General features: G+C 44.8%; 3 protein-coding genes across 3 annotated transcripts; 1 reads left to right on the forward strand and 2 right to left on the reverse strand.

The window, feature by feature from the left end:
• Positions 1-109: 109 nt before the first annotated feature.
• On the reverse strand, positions 110-1,350 carry LOC135644768 (TPD1 protein homolog 1-like). Its single transcript, XM_065162659.1, has 3 exons — positions 1,111-1,350; positions 787-867; positions 110-674 (listed from the first exon to the last, which is right to left on the reverse strand). The coding sequence occupies exons 1-3, from the start codon at positions 1,205-1,207 to the stop codon at positions 322-324; spliced, it is 531 nt and encodes a 176-aa protein (XP_065018731.1). The 5' UTR covers positions 1,208-1,350; the 3' UTR covers positions 110-321.
• Positions 1,351-4,468: 3,118 nt separating this feature from the next.
• LOC135646070 (zinc transporter 2-like) lies at positions 4,469-7,409 on the forward strand. Its single transcript, XM_065165198.1, has 4 exons — positions 4,469-4,983; positions 5,239-5,297; positions 5,618-5,750; positions 6,725-7,409. The coding sequence occupies exons 1-4, from the start codon at positions 4,518-4,520 to the stop codon at positions 7,117-7,119; spliced, it is 1,053 nt and encodes a 350-aa protein (XP_065021270.1). The 5' UTR covers positions 4,469-4,517; the 3' UTR covers positions 7,120-7,409.
• Positions 7,410-14,625: 7,216 nt separating this feature from the next.
• On the reverse strand, positions 14,626-16,311 carry LOC135644434 (phospholipase A1-II 5-like). Its single transcript, XM_065161986.1, has one exon. The coding sequence runs from the start codon at positions 16,283-16,285 to the stop codon at positions 15,122-15,124; it is 1,164 nt and encodes a 387-aa protein (XP_065018058.1). The 5' UTR covers positions 16,286-16,311; the 3' UTR covers positions 14,626-15,121.
• Between the last annotated feature and the right edge of the window lie 871 nt (positions 16,312-17,182).

The raw sequence follows: 17,182 nt of genomic DNA on the forward strand, positions 1-17,182 counted from the left end.
CATGAAATAAATCTGCTATGCGATCTCTAAACTTCCATGGATTTCGAGAGACCATCTTCTTGTAATCAGAAGATAATTAAGATGGCTGAAGTCGACCTGACCTGTCACACTCGATCGCACCCATGCGTACAACTGCTCTCTTTTACTTGCATAAACTAAAGACGAGACGAATTTTTTACAATTTACTTGCATTATTATGGTTCCTTGTTATTGACATGCACGCATGCATAATCTTATCAGCAGCTATATATAAAGATAGATACGGCCGCACGCACGCACGCATGCATTTCCGCGTTGGTGCGGTGCGGTGCAGCGAGCGAGTCAGCAGCAGGCGACGGAGGATACGGACAGAGGATAGCGGTAGGTATTGGCGTACTGGAAGGAGAGGCTCTCACCGGAGGCGAGGGCTGCGCCATCGTTGACGAGACAGTCGTCGAAGCGGAGGCGGCGGAAGAGGAGGGGGTTTATGAGGCGGGCGGAGCTGAACCAGCCGCACCTCACGTGGATGTCCGCCACCGAGCACCTCGTTGGGCACGCGTTCAGGATCTGCACCGTGTACGTCGGGATCCCATTTGGCAGCGGCGCCGTCGCCCCCTGGTACAGCAGGATGTCGTCCTTGGAGCATTCCTCCTCCCCCATCCTCTCCGCCCTCGTTCCCTCCTCCGATCCCCCTCCTATATGTACAGACACACACATACACACACACACTCACTCAAATCAGACAAACAAGTATAAAATAACACGAGTACGTATGCATATGGAGCCATCACGGCCGTTGGATCTCACCAATTCCGAGAAGCTTCCGCGGTTCGGCCATCCGATAGCTGCCGGGAAAGTGGACGGCTCCTCCTACACGGCAGCGGGCCCCTGCGCACAGCACCGAGCACGTCAGTAAACAGCACCCCCTCGTCGTTGCGCAGTTCATAGGATCGCAGCCTGATCTGATCTGGATTGCGTTTCGGTTTCGATCTGGACCGTCGACTCAGAGACGGATTATCTAGTGCCGATAAAAGGACTTTTGCTCTTGATGAAATGCTACTGTGAGCTAGATGGCGGCTAAGCTTCGGTGAGACGAAGTGGACGAGGTGGGGAAGCGGGAAAGGTGCTTACCGTAATGGAGAAAGGAGGAGAGGGAGAGGGAGAGGGAGACGACGCTTAACAACGCCGCGGTCAACCACCAGGGTACCCGCCGCTTGAACCAGCCCATGGTCGAGCTCAGTCGTCGGATCCGCGATCACCAGCTGCTGTTGGACGCCTCCTGCAGTTGCAAGTGTGGATTCCGGGAAAAGGGAGCAGGAGAGAACTGTGGGAAGTCGACCTCCGTGCTTTCCCGAAATGGCCGGGGGTGGGTGGGAGCGGTTCCTCTCAAAGAGACGGATCCTACTCCCGTTATATAAGGGAGGTCCATTTCTCCCCGCTGCCGGGAAGAATTCGTAATAATCTACGTTTCTGCCGCCGGGTCTCTTCCGTTTGTTGGGGCCCGCGTTCTCGTGAGTGGGCATTTATGGGACGTTGGGTCCTTCCAAACCATTTACCTCTCGATCGGAGACGTGAGATCGTGATCGGAAGGTTGAGGCCAGGCCATGATGGCCCGGACCTGTTTTAAATGAGGGCGTCTTATCGGATGGCGTCCCCGAGGGATGAGGAAAGAATACGCCGCGAGAGCACTCCGACCGTCCATTCCCTGGACCCCGCCGTGGTTCGTCTATTTTGGCATCCGGGCGTAGAGGAGTAGATGCCCCTCGGTTTTCGAGACCAAAGATATCGGGAGTTATGCTGTATCTTTGACCGAGGGTCTCGCTACCGTATGATTTTGATTGGACGCCCCGTGAAGACAGCTAAAAAGATTTGTGGCATGGGATGCAGCGCGTACTGCACTGCACTGCCCAACGAGCCTCAGTTAAGGTGAGCTCGAGTGCTGTGATTAATGGGCTTTACGTGAGCCTCATAAATCGACAGCCAGCTCATCTGAAAATGAATAAAGAGTTTATGTGGGAAATGCATTCTTGTTCCTACAAAACGTATGTATTGATTCCGATGCTGATGTATATCGACTGAAGATAATGCGTGTAATGCCTGCTTGTGGAACGTGGCAGGCCAACCCGTAGGTGGAAGAAACGGAGGCGGAAGCTGAAGCGGTGCCAGACTAATGGAAGAGACATATAACGAGTGAAAGCATATAATATATATAGCCAGAAGCAGAGAAGGGCGGAAACACGAGGAACGAGATAGCCGGAAGCAGCAAGAAGAGGGTACCAGCGGACAAGATGGTGGAAGTAAATGAGGAGGTGGTGGTGGGAGTTAATGAGGGGGGAGCCTTGAGGTGAAAACTGGAGGCACGTTGGAACGTAAGCCGCCATATTGCCAGGGAATAATAGCAAGAATGAGGTCGGAACGGGTCCGAGAATAATGGCAGGTGCTGGTGCAGGTGCAGGTGCTGCCTGCGCTTTGTGTTCTCCCCGTTTGCTCTGCATCGATGGCTGCTACCGGCGTAGGGGGCCGTCCTAGTCGATGATACGGACGAGTAGACACCACGTTTCACAAACATGTTCGCCAAAGGACACTCGTCGTGACTCTTCATGTGCCCGAATGGGAAAACCTTTGTACTCCAACCATTTGTTTCTTTCGTTGATTCCTAGTGATGAAATGTGCACAGAGACGAGGACTGCAAGATTGAATTTTAAGCAAGATGACAAATCTCCGCACCAGGAATTCTGCAATCAATGGGTGGATGGAATCATCATCCTCTGTTTGCTAACACCTCGAGGAACCCAATGCGAAGGATCGACAGGGCTGCACGCTCCTGTTGTTGTGTGAGGGTCCCTCTACACGCATGACTTTGAAGTCGTAAGCCTCTTCAACTAGTTGGTACCCGCAAAACCTAATATTCCTCGGATCTGCCAATAATTTAGGGTCAATATATTTTTATCCATTTATTCAACAGTGACGAAGTTTTATTTTCCGAAGAGACATTGGATTTGCATTATTGTCCGCAAGTCGATAAAGAGATTCGAGAAAAAAAATACATGATTCGTTCAAGGTCAGAATCACGCCTCAAGACGAGTTGTCTTGGGTATTTGCCACATCGTCACAATCAATGTCACACCACGTCATCGTCAAATCAGCAAGAGAAGCATTTTCATGCGTCGAGTCAGAACCGTACCAAGACGTTTTTTGAACATCCCATCTCATAAAACTTGGGACGATGTCGTATGATACCGTTCTCCGCGTCATGAGATGACGACCGTACAAAAATACCATCTCGCTCATTGATGATCGATTATCATGCCAAACTGCGTACGATCGACCCTCGTACAGTAGTATAAAAACCTCTGACCAGATGGGGAGACAAAAATAAACAAAACCAACCAAACACCGACTTACTCGTTGAGGGGCCAAAGTCGGTAATCACCCAGACCTTCTGTGCGAGAGAACGATCACCCCCTAAGCCACGACCATCCCGATTGAGAGCCGCCAATCAACATTTCGACCGAGAGACATCAATCAACATTTCGATACCAACACCTCATCCTGAGGGCATGATCGACCTCGATAATTAACTCAATCGATTGAAGATTCCCAACATCGATACATGGATCAGGCCGTGTTGACTCGTCAACAACGGCGCATCAATTCATCAACACAAGTGGGAATGAGCATTTGTTTCAGCGTCTTAAATGCCCATCTCTATCTCTCCAAATAAATATCTAGCCATCTATTCCCCAAGGACGCCACCCTGGTCGTTCCTATCTATTTATTGCGTTGGACAGAGTTGGATCACGCGGTTGGACTAGCCACGCTCCGTCCACACCACACGGCAAAGCCCAACCAGAATACGTTATGGAAAGAATGATGGGCTAATCTCATATCAATTTGGGTACTGCTGCTGCTCTTCCTTCGGTATCCACTGCCATGAACACGCCTGTTCGCGTTCGGTCATCCTTCACTTTCCCATTGTAGAACTACACGAAGGGCTTCCATGTATGGATCCTCAGCAGTCCCTCCTACGGATCATCGCCTTGGACAAAGTCAAACCCTCCGACGTCTTTCTCCATTTGGGCTTCCAGCAGGCCCACATTTAGCTACGCACGCAGTAAGTCACCCACCCATCTCATGGAGAGGGTTCGGATTTGCAATTGTCACGGATCTTGTGAATAACATGGTCCGAACCCGCAATCGACGACTCGACGGGGAAGACTAGGTCAAATTCGTCGGCTCCTCCTGGTGATAGACTTACTGAACTCACACTCTCGTCAATCCTGAAAGCACAAGTCTCCTCCACATAGTTCCTCTCTTCAGCCGACCCATCCATATCGTACTACCACCTATCATCTCTTCTCCTTTGCAGTACACATACACACCCACCCTCCAACTGGTCGTACTACCGCTGCCAAGAAAAACGAATCACGGATTCACCCCTCGGCCCCACCTCTTTTAGCTCCTTCCATAAGCTAACAAAACATATAATTACCCCAACGGCCCATCTCCTCTGTCCTTGGAACGCCTCCGCTGTCGCCATGGCCAAATCCCCATTCCCCTTCGTCCTCATCCTGCTCCTCCTATCCCTCGCCGTCGCCGTCTCCGCCCACGGTGGCAGTGGCGGCGGCGACGACGATGCGGACGCCGACTCCGATGGCAACAAGCCGGATCTCCGATCTAAGTCGCTGATCCTCACCAAGGTCTGGTGCCTCATCGTGATCTTCTTTGCGACCTTCCTCCCCGGCGTATCCCCCTACTTCTTGAAGTGGAACGAGGCGTTCCTCGCCCTCGGCACCCAGTTCGCCGGCGGCGTCTTCCTGGGGACGGCCATGATGCACTTCCTCAGCGACTCTGACGAGACCTTCGAGGATCTCACCGACAAGGACTACCCCTTCGCCTTCATGCTGGCTTGCGCTGGCTTCGCCATCACCTTGCTCGCCGACTGCATCATATCAGTCGTGGTGGCAAGGGGGCGGAGCGTCCGAGACGTGGAAAACGGGCAAGGTTGTCTTCTTCTTCTTTATATTATATTTACTTCTCTGCTTGATTTATGTTCAGAACCGTAATGTGATGGAACAATCCTTTTCTTTGTCATGATTTTTCCCCGTTTAGAATATTCCGTTTCGTAGATTAATCTATTTTATGTTCTTCCAATCATTTTGATGTTTTCTTATCAACATCATAATCCTCGCTTGCTGAATTTGATCTCTCTTTTCTTTCGTGTAAGTTTTGACGGGACAATTTTTTGAATCATGGCAGAAAGTTCGCATCAGAGTAAACAGGTCACGACAGGCGGAGTCTCCCAATCCCAACAAGAGGTGAGATGGCTTCCTGCTGGTTTTATAAATTAGAATTTACTGCTTTCAAATTTACAAAATGCAATCATGCGATCAACAACCAGTAGCAGTATCTGAAGCCAAAACGTCACTCCTCCGATGATAATCTAATGATTCACAAATTGTACGATCGCGTTAAGTCGATCGTTATCCTATTATAAAAGCCCCGAATGTAACAAATTGGTTCAAGTCACTTGAGCTAAACCTTTGTACGACGCACGCAAAGGTTGTGCGTTTGCTTCTAAGCCTGTTAACTATTTTGATAATATGAATGAACTTTTCGTCCTACATGCTTCTTGCAGGTCGGACAGTGCACCGGTGATCATTCTGTGGCATCTCTACTTCGTGATGCTAATTCACTTGGAGATAGCATATTGTTGATTTTTGCCTTGTGCTTCCACTCGGTTTTCGAAGGAATAGCGATTGGCGTCGCAGGTATATATATTGTGTTTCTGATGCACTATCTGTTTTCCTGTCATGTTTTAGATCTGTGTTTCTTGTAGCGTTAAAAGAGATTGAAATTTACTTAGAAGCGAACAGAATTAAGATTAACATAGAAGCGAAATGCATCTATCGACTTTTTTTTTCTACAAAGATACAAGTGTTCCCACTGAAAAAATAAGAATTGGAGAATGTGATGAGTATATATAGAGGTCATTTTGGAAAAATTGAAATAACATGATGAAGAAAGAAAGGGAGTCATCATTGAAAGAGAAGTTGCCATTAATTATTATTTGGGACCTCTTGGAGAGAAAGCCAACTTGTTTGAAGGAATCTAATGCCCCCCAGTTGATTTTGTCAAAACAGTTTTTGGCCATCACTGCCTGGTAGAAAAGTCTTATGGTGATCGATAAGTCACTCTATTACTAGGTCAGGAAAAGTACGCTGGAATAGGAGACTTTTATTTTCATCATGGCTACAACTCCATTAGATGTCTATTCTTTCTGATAAATACCCCAGCGGAATGGAAATGTAGAAGAAACTTCAACCTTTGGAACCTTGCTATGCTTTCTTCCTCATTATTATGACCTCATAAACATAAAGGTCCCAATATGACAAAGGAATACTGCGTCCTTGTACTTACTTTCCAAGTTGGTTTTTTTAATTTTTAGCAGACTTCGCTTGAACATTTTTATATGTTCTCGTTAGATGTCCTAATTTGTGGCTGCTGAGTACCATCACAGCCATATATCATCATCTAAGTTTGTTTCAAATAAAGATTAAAGGCTGCTTCAGTTCAGCTGAATTTACATCGAGGCGATGCTGATGTATTGTCTTGCTTGCAACGATGCACTTTTCGAAACTAAAATAGCCCGTTCGCTTTGATCTCTTGCTGTTGCCGTTCGCCATCTTCCTGTTTCATTTATTTCTTCCTTTTTCTTCTTTTTGATGTGATGGTTGATGTGCAGATACCAAAGCTGATGCATGGAAAGCTTTGTGGACTATCAGCCTGCACAAGGTGTTTGCAGCCATCGCCATGGGCATAGCTCTTCTGAGGATGATGCCAAACCGTCCGCTTCTCTCCTGCGCCGCCTACTCGTTCGCTTTTGCAATCTCCAGCCCCATCGGGGTGGCGATTGGCATCATAATAGATGCAACCACGCAAGGCCGCGTGGCAGACTGGATTTACGCCATCTCCATGGGACTCGCAACTGGGGTCTTCATATACGTATCCATAAACCACCTGCTCGCTAAAGGCTATAAGCCACAGAAACCGGTTGCTGCAGACACGCCTTTTATAAGATGGTTTGCTGTAGTGTTAGGAATTGGGGTGATAGCTGTTGTGATGATATGGGATACATGAGGCGCTACGATAGGAAGAAAAGTAGGAGGAGGATGTCTACTCTCTCTCTCTCTCTCTCTATCTTATCAGTGGTAGGAGAAAGACGGATTCATTACAGTTGCAGAACAGACGATGGACGGACACTAGGATGAAACGTGGATCTCAAGGCTGCAGCCAGTGTGAAAATTGAAGTGTCATTTGTAACTTGGTAGCTATTACTGTCAAGATCTGGATTAGAACGCCTTGTGCTCAACCGAGTCTTGTCGTAGTCTTCTTATATTATGTGGACTTGAACTAGTTTTGTCTGTTTATCTCTGAATCATACGCGAATACTGCTAATGTGCAAAGAACAAATCGATGGCTCTACTGGATTGCAAGTAGCGGCATGTGGAAGGAGGAGATGGGTTGGTTGGTGGCAAAGCTGAAGCAGGAGCAGGCGGCGGTCTCCAAGCTAAAGGGCGTGTAGATTGGCACTGCCTCGGTTCCCTCCCTGCCAACAAGTAAAACACCCAACGATCAGAATACTGTAACTCCCTTCCTCGTCACACAAAATCAATCTGATTCTAGTACCACACGAAAAATAAAGTCACGATTGAAGGGAACTGGGGGGGAAGAAGCAATGGCGGACCACCACCATCACCAAGAAATCTCATGAATGGTATACTACTTTGCAATAAATAAACATCAAGGCAAATGCATCATGCACAATATAAATCCAGCCAAAACAACTAACCTCACAGGCTTTCTTTCACGCCAAGCCCATACTCATCAACCCGCTCATTATCTGGGCCCAAGCATTTTTGAAAATGATAAGCCCATACCATTTGTTTATGGTTTGGCGTGCAATTAAAATGATAAGAAAATGGTTCTATTTTGATGACAGCTTGATCACCTCGGAATCTGTAATGCTTCTATTAGAATGAATACATGTAATGGCTTTTCGAAAGCAAAAAAAGTCTGCCATGGTGAGTCATAAGGTAAGCATCGTAATGGTTCTGATGCTGCAACTTCTGAAAATTCTTGTGCTTCAGATGCATCGACAAAAACGGTAACCTGAGAAAAATATTTTTTTAAAAAAAAGAATAATAAAATTCACGAATATAAAAGAACCAATGGAGCAGCATTGCCCAAAAGTAGCTACTTTGCCATTTCCAGTAGCTGTTCTTGGATGATGGTGTTTGTGCAGTCGTACTAAGGCCATCATAGATGTGTTTCACTGTATCTATATTGACAATATTCTGTTTCCGCTACGGTCAGCTCCACAGGTGCGGACGACCGAGAAAACATAAATACTAACTGATACGCAAAATGCAACATTAAACGTTATATTAGTAGTAAACAGCAGCAGTCTAGTAACCTTGAAGAGTTTTCCAAAGCTCGCAAACTCAGGAGTAGAAAAAAAAAAGTAATTTTTCATATGCATCGAGGGCTGAGGTGGGAGCACTGGGAAGAGTCCCTAAACCAGTAGGCTTTTTACCAGGAGCCTTTTTCTCAGCAAGAGTTTGTGACTTCACATCCTTTGGAACAGAAGATATATCGAAGGGTATGTCTGAAGCTTCCTGATTAAACATCGGCACGCAGAAAAACGACACATGCATTCGCTAAGCAAATGATGATAGTCTTTAGAAGGACGTGGAGTTATTACCTCATCATCAACATCAGGCAGGCAACGTCTCAACAGAACAAATATACGAGGCTGCAGGAAATGGCCAAATTCCAAGAGCAGTTAGTGTTGGATTATCAGTTTAAGAGACATTGCTTTTAGAAAAACAATATACATTCTCGTACCTTTAATGAGTCAACTATCGCACCAAAGTTTGCTAAGGTACTTACGGCGCAAGCTCGGACAGTAGCATTTTCAAGTCTTACCCGATTGTAAATATGACGAATATATTTACTAGGGTCTAAGGTCTTTGGGCCTTCAATTTCCAAGAAAGTGAAGTATCTAGCAGCAATAGTAAAAAAGCTATTGGTTCTCATTCATCTAAACGAACATGAACAAAGACCCCCGTGACTACAGGTGAAGACACAAGCAAGCATCACACGACTATCGAATCAACAATTGCTTTCTTACAGCCAAAACCCCCTTCTTCTCCGAGAAACGTTGCTTAAGAAATTTACAAGTAAAATATGAAACTTACAAACATGGAACTTATAAGTGACGTTAGCAAATTTACATACAGTGAACGGTATTTGAGAGGGAACTTCACTTCAAGCACAAAGATATTATTGTTTCCACAACAACAATCCTGAACTCATCTGCAACATCAGACATAAAGTTGGTAATTTGTTTCATCAAGCGATGTGCACTTGTTTCATTGCCTGTTTCACAAGTAGTGTGGTTATAGCAAGAGTGGCAATGCTCCTGTTCTGGTCTGAGATTAAGCTTTCCATTTCGATGTTACAACTTGTAACTGCCAAAGGATGTGATCGACGACGATGAGATGGTGAAGCCGATGTTCAAACCAGAGGATCTTTATTTATTATTATTCAGCGAAGCACGTGCTTCGCTTACTGACCCAATTACACACATCTAGTACAAACTGATCGCCACACAAGTTTCAAGTTTGAAGCGTCCGTACGTGACTGCTGCATGCATGCACTAGTTCTTCTTGTCATCACCCCCCGCGGCGACCGGCGCGCGCACGCACAGACACACAGAGATAGAGAGCCAGCAGGGAGTGACAACTTTATTTACGGTAGGCAGGCAGGCAGGGAGCCATAGGATCTTCAGAGCTGGTGGCCATTACTGGATGACTTGCAGTTCCATCCAGGTGTCTCGTACCACTCTCCATCCTCAGACAGTACCATTCCTTTGTTCTTCTCCACCCACCATGCCTCCGGTTTCTGCAACTCATCCTTCAAGTAGGCGCTGATGGGGATAAAAAGAGGAATAACCTTTGTACAGGAACAAATACTAGAAGATCAAAATACGCAGCGGAATAAAATGGAAACACAATCAAACAGAACACCAAGATATACGTGGAAAACCCCTTCAATGTGAAGGGTAAAAACCACGGGGCAAACTAGAGATAATCCACTATGAGAATAATGAATATACAAATCTCAATCTCTTGCCCAAAACCCTAGCAACAACCACAAGAGAATAACTGGGATACAAGGATCACGTCACTGCCCACAATATCTAAAACCTCCCCAAGTAATCACAGCAAGAGTCTACTGTAGATTTGATCTAACCTGAGATGAGAACACTGCTAGATGATTGTGAACAGTCTCTCTGCGTTGTCCTTGTCTTCTTCCCTTTCTTTCTCTTCCTTTTCTGCCTTGATCTCCTTCTTCTCTTTGGAATCCCGTGGCCTCCAAAGATCTGCCTCGTTGCTGCCTTTTTATAGCTTTAATCTGTCTCTAAAACGCAGCCACCACACCCCCCTAATCTTAATTAGGGTTAGTTTAAGAGAGGGTGTGGGCTGTGGGCTGATAAAGCCCACATGGGCTGAATATGGGCCATCAGCCCAACAACCTCCCCCTTCAGCCCATAAGGGAGGCTGTCCCATGACTCCTCAATGTGAAGCCATGCCGACCAACTGTCGACATATCTCCTGTCTTTCTTTTGGTAAGGTCTTCGTCAACATGTCTGCTCCGTTGTCATCTGTATGAATTTTCTGAAGCTGCAACTGCTTCTCTTCAAATACATTTCGAATCCAGTGGTATCTGACATCTATATGCTTTGACTTGGAATGAAACATTGGGTTCTTACACAAATGGATGGCACTCTGGCTGTCACAATGCACCACATAATTTTCCTGTTTCAGCCCCAATTCTTGTAAGAATTCTTTCATCCATAACATTTCTTTGCATACCTCTGTAGCAGCAATATATTCTGCTTCTGTGGTGGAGAGAGCAATACACCTTTGTAACCTGGATTGTCATGACACAGCTCCCCCTGCAAAAGTAAGTACATAACCTGAAGTAGACTTCCTCGTATCTATATCTCTGGCCATATCTGCATCTGTGTAACCTGTCAACACAGGTGGTCCACCTCCAAAGCTTAAACAAACCTTAGAGCTCCCTCTGAGATATCTAAAAATCCACTTCACCGCTGCCCAGTGCTCTTTGCCTGGATTTGCAAGAAATCTGCTAGTAACACCCACTGCATATGCGATGTCTGGCCTCGTACATACCATTGCATACATTAAACTTCCAACTGCTGAAGCATAAGGAACCTTTTGCATTTTCTCCTTCTCCTCATCACTTGACGGACTCTGTTCTGAGCACAACTTGAAGTGACCTGCAAGAGGAGAACCAACTGGCTTAGCATTGCTCATACTGAATCTTTCCAATACCTTCTCGATGTATTTCTCCTGTGACAACCAAATCTTCTTGTTTTTCCTGTCACGAGAAATCTGCATGCCTAGTATTTGCTTTGCTGGCCCCATGTCCTTCATTGCAAAAGACTCACTCATTTCCTTCTTCAACCTGTCAATTTTAGACATATCTTTCCCAAGAATAAGCATGTCATCAACATAAAGTAAGAGAATAATAAAATCCTCACCAAACCATTTGATGTACACACAATGATCTGAAGCCGTTCTTTTGTATCCATTTTCTGTCATAAATGAATCAAACTTTCTGTACCACTGTCTTGGAGCTTGCTTTAGCCCATACAAGCTCTTCTTCAACTTGCAGACAAAATTATCTTTACCTTTGACTTTGAAGCCTTCTGGTTGCTCCATATAAATTTCCTCCTCCAAATCACCATGAAGGAAAGCTGTCTTCACATCTAACTGCTCAACCTCCAAGTCCTGGCTAGCAGCAATACCAAGAGCAACACGAATAGAAGACATTTTAACAACAGGAGAAAATATCTCTTCAAAGTCAATACCTTTCTTTTGACCAAAGCCTTTCACAACCAATCTAGCTTTGTACTTTGGTTGAGAACAATATTCTTGAGTCTTCAACCTAAAAACCCACTTGTTCTTCAAGGCCTTCATTCCATTTGGTAGCAGCACCAAATCATAAGTGTGGTTCTTCTGAAGAGCATCCATCTCTTCCTGCATAGCAGCTAACCACTTCTCTTTCTGCTCACTCTCAACTGCTTCCTGGTAACTCTCTGGTTCACCTGCATCAGTAAGCATCACATACTCATCTGTAGAGTATCTTCTGGAAGGTTGACGTTGTCTAGAAGATCTTCTCAACTGAGGTTCTGCGGGAACTTGCTCTCCTACTTCTTATTGCTCAACATGTCCTACAGGTAGATCAATATCAGGTTCTACACCATCTTCCTGCATATCTCCCCCATCACCCTGATATACTGGAGGAGTAACTGGGTCACAATCTGCTAATCCTTCTGCAGAAGTCTTGGCTAGTGCCTTCTTCTTCAAATCCTCAAAGGTTTGATCCTCAAAGAAGATCACATCTCTGCTCCTGAACACCTTCTGCTTTTCTGGATCCCAAAGCCTGTAACCAAACTGATCATGTGAGTAACCAAGAAAAATACATTCTTTAGACTTACCATCCAGCTTGGACCTCTCATTATCTGGAACATGTGCAAATGCACGACAACCAAACACTTTCAAATGCCTGTAGGAAACATCTTTCCCTGACCATACATGCTCTGCAACATCACCATCTAGGGCTGTACATGGTGATAAGTTGATCACATCAACTGCAGTCCTCAAAGCCTCATCCCAAAACCTTTTGGGTAGCTTGGCCTGTGAAAGCATACATCTGATCTTTTCCATGATGGTGCGGTTCATCCTCTCTGCAATTGCATTATGCTGAGGTGTACCAGGAACTGTCATCTCATGTTGGATTCCATGTGACCTGCAATAGTCATTAAACAATCCTGTATACTCACCACCATTATCTGATCTTATGCATTTCAATTTCCTTTCTGTCTCCCTTTCAACCCTGGCATGAAACTCTTTAAAGACATTAATAACCTGATCTTTGGTCTTCAAAGCATAGGCCCAAACTTTCCTAGAAAAATCATCTATAAAAGTGACAAAATAAAGTGCACCACTTATACCAAGAACATCAACAGATCCACCAGGAGTTTTTGTCCTCAAAGGACCACATACATCTGTATAAACACGGTCTAAGGCATGCATTTTTCTAGACAAAGCAGCACTAGCAAATGAAACTCTATGTTGTTTACCAACTAAACAATCAATACAAGGGTTCAGATGTATACCTCTGAGATCTGGTAATACCTCTCTCTTGGAAAGAGTTTGCAGCCCCTTCTCGCTCATGTGTCCCAATCGCCTATGCCACAACTCCATACTGAAGTCTTTCTCTGTAGCATTTAACTGCTCACCATAAGCTTTAGCCTGCAACCTGTACAAAGTATGACATTTCTTTCCATTAGCTATAACAAGAGAACTCTTACTGAGTTTCCATTGCCCTCTGTGAAATCTGCTTTCATAGTCTTCATCATCTAGTCTTCCAACTGAAATTAAATTCAGCCTCAAGTCAACCACATGTCTCACATCCTTAAGTACCAACTTGCAGCCAAGGTTGGTCTTTAAATGGATATCACCCATGCCAATGATGTCTGCTGTGCCATAGTTGCCCATCTTGACAACAGCAAAGTTTCCAGACCTGTATGTAGCAAAAAACTCCCTCCGAGGTGTAGCATGATAAGAAGCACCTGTGTCAATCACCCACTCAAGATCCTGACACACACAAGAAAAAATATCATCAGAAGGAGACAAAATCAAATAATCACCACCCTGCACTGTAGCTGTAGTATTATCCTTTGATTCTGTAGACTCCACTTCTTTTCCCTTTTTCTTGTTCTTCTTAGGTTGCTTACATTGGTTATTGTAATGTCCTTTCTCACCACAGTTATAGCAAACAATATCTTTTCTTGATCTTGACTTGCTCCTACCCATACGTGAACTGCTTCTGAACTTTGACCTTCCTCTGTTCTCTGAGATAAGTGACTGTGAATCATTCTGAGATGTTGCTGAACTCTTTCTTCTCAACTCCTCATTCAACAAACTGCTTGTTACTTGACTCATAGTGACAATACCATCTAGCGCAGAATTACTGAGGGAAACCACCAGTGTCTCCTAACTTTCTGGTAATGAACTGAGAAGTAACAATGCCTGCAACTCATCATCAAGAGACATTTTCATAGAGGATAACTGGTTAGTAATACTCTGCATTTCATTCAAATTCTCAGCAATAGAAGCACCCTCTCTATATTTTAGGTTCACAAGTTTTCTGATCAAAAAAGCTTTGTTGCCAGCTGTTTTTCTCTCATAGAGACTTTCCAATTTTTTCCAAAGAGAATATGCAGAAATTTCAGTAGAAACATGGTGAAAGACACTATCATCAAGCCACTGTTTAATAAACCCAATTGTCTTTCGATCTAACCTCTTCCACTCATCATTTGTCATAGTTGTAGGTTTTGCACTATCCCCCTGCAAAGGTCCATACAAATCTTTGCAATACAAGAGATCTTCCATTCTTGGTTTCCATATCATCTAATTATTTCCATTTAAACTAATCATGCGAGAAATATTACTGGCCTCCATGTTCAAATACAAAAATTAAATCACCAAAACCCCGCTCTGATACCAGTTGATGGGGATAAAAAGAGGAATAACCTTTGTACAGGAACAAATACTAGAAGACCAAAATACGCAGCGGAATAAAATGGAAACACAATCAAACAGAACACCAAGATATACGTGGAAAACCCCTTCAATGTGAAGGGTAAAAACCACGGGGCAAACTAGAGATAATCCACTATGAGAATAATGAATATACAAATCTCAATCTCTTGCCCAAAATCCTAGCAACAATCACAAGAGAATAACTGGGATACAAGGATCACGTCACTGCCCACAATATCTAAAACCTCCCCAAGTAATCACAGCAAGAGTCTACTGTAGATTTGATCTAACCTGAGATGAGAACACTGCTAGATGATTGTGAACAGTCTCTCTGCATTGTCCTTGTCTTCTTCCCTTTCTTTCTCTTCCTTTTCTGCCTTGATCTCCTTCTTCTCTTTGGAATCCCGTGGCCTCCAAAGATCTGCCTCGTTGCTGCCTTTTTATAGCTTTAATCTGCCTCTAAAACGCAGCCACCACACCCCCCTAATCTTAATTAGGGTTAGGTTAAGAGAGAGTGTGGGCTGTGGGCTGATAAAACCCACATGGGCTGAATATGGGCCATCAGCCCAACAGACGCCCCCCTTGTTCACCAGCGCCAGGCTCCTCTTCACCTCCAAGTCGAACTCGCCGCCCATCCAGGGCCACCAGGCCACCGTGTGGAGGACCACTTGCAGGTCGTGGTAATTCACAGGGATTTTCAAGTAGGGCGACATCAGGGCCACTATGTCCAGAACTGAGCCGGTGTCAACGAAGTCGATTGAAAATGGCCAATATGGAACGATGTCCAAAGAATTCCGGACACGTAGAGCTCGAAGGTTGGGCAGCTTCTCAAACCTATCATTGAAGGCCTTGTTCCCAACTTTGGGGTTCTCAAACACCACGGCACATACTGGGAAGTACTCCTCCTCCTTGCCTTCTATCTTGGACAGTCCTTTGTTCACTATATCGAAAGAACTCAAGATGGCGAGGGCGCCTCCCAAGCTGTGGCCAACGCACACTATGCTAAGGCTCTCGTTCTTGTATAGCTCCACTAGCTCGCTTAACTTACTCAGTAACTGCTCCCTTGCACTGGTTGCGTTGCATGGAAATTGCGAATCGCAGTCTTTCAACGTGTAGATGTCGTTCCAGCCTTGCATGACCTTCACATCTTGGTTGTCGGGGTCCAATGGCACGAGACCGGTCGTGATGTCCTCGAGCCACTCCGACAGCCGTCCTGAGCCGCGCCATACGACGTAGATCTCGCGGCGCCTGGTAAGTTTCGTGTACGAGTCCTTGGAGACGGCGATGTAGCCCATCCAATTGGACTCCTTGGTCTGGAATAACGGAATTTGCGACATGGCGTAGAGGTACTCCTTGACGTCGTAGTTGGCCGCGTAGGGGAAGAACACTTGGTCGAGGAGGGTGCTGGGGCGGTAGCGGCACATGCCACGGTACTTGGAGTGGTCGTCGCCGATGAAGGAATCGGCGGTGACCTGACACATGTCACCGCATTGGAGGAGGAAGACGCGAAGGGATTGGTCGAGAGGGTCGAGAAGGCCGGACCAGTGCTCGGATCCGAGGAGCTCAGGCCAGGATCGTGTATCCGCGCCAATCTTTTGCGCCATTGGAAGAGGAGGAGGAGGAGGATAGGAGTGACTGATACTTTGTGTGGAATACGGTGAGGTGGCCAGTGACATATATATACAAGGAGATGGTAGCACGAACATGAAGGCCTATACAGGGATTCCCAGTAATTGAAGCTGCTTGCCGATGAATGCGGAGCTCACCACGTGTTTAATGGAATCAATGCCTCAGGCAACTTGTTTCTTCGTTTTCTTATTCACGGCCCCACAGTATTAATATGTGATTTCGACCGTCGGAAACATTTTGGAAGTCTGTCCTTTAATGTAACCAAATCAATCTATTATTAATCATCCTATTATGCAATATATCATTCCATGTTTATCTCTATCATAATCTTTTATTAATATTATCTCAATAACTCTATACTTAAACAAATCAATATTAACAAAAAAAGTTATACGAAAGACATGAAAAATACTCTTGTTAGAGGGGTGTTTTTTTTTTTGCAATGAGAAAAAAAAGGTGTGATGTGATTTCAACGGCCCCCATAGTATTAATTAAGCACGGTGTGATTTCTTATTCACGGCCCCTAAAGTATTAATTAAGCATGATGTGATTTCGATGTTGGAAACGTTTTGGAAGTCTAACTTTTTTATTTAATCATATAATTGAAAATAAAACAAAAATTACATAGAAGAATTGAAGAATATGTTGTGAAAGGTATTGATTTCATTCATCGAGATAATATATATTTATATAAGTTTTGAGGGAGAGATTTCTCTTAATCATGCACATAAATTACCCAATCAGATCAATCGCTTATATATATGATTGATCCTCCTATGATAGATTGATTGAGAATGTATGTAACATATCATTCCATATTTATCTCTATCATGATCTTCTATTAATATTATCTCAATAACTCTGTACTTAAA

Source organism: Musa acuminata, chromosome BXJ3-8 (genome assembly GCF_036884655.1).
Source record: "Musa acuminata AAA Group cultivar baxijiao chromosome BXJ3-8, Cavendish_Baxijiao_AAA, whole genome shotgun sequence".
In the NCBI taxonomy this organism is placed as follows: Eukaryota; Viridiplantae; Streptophyta; class Magnoliopsida; order Zingiberales; family Musaceae; genus Musa; species Musa acuminata.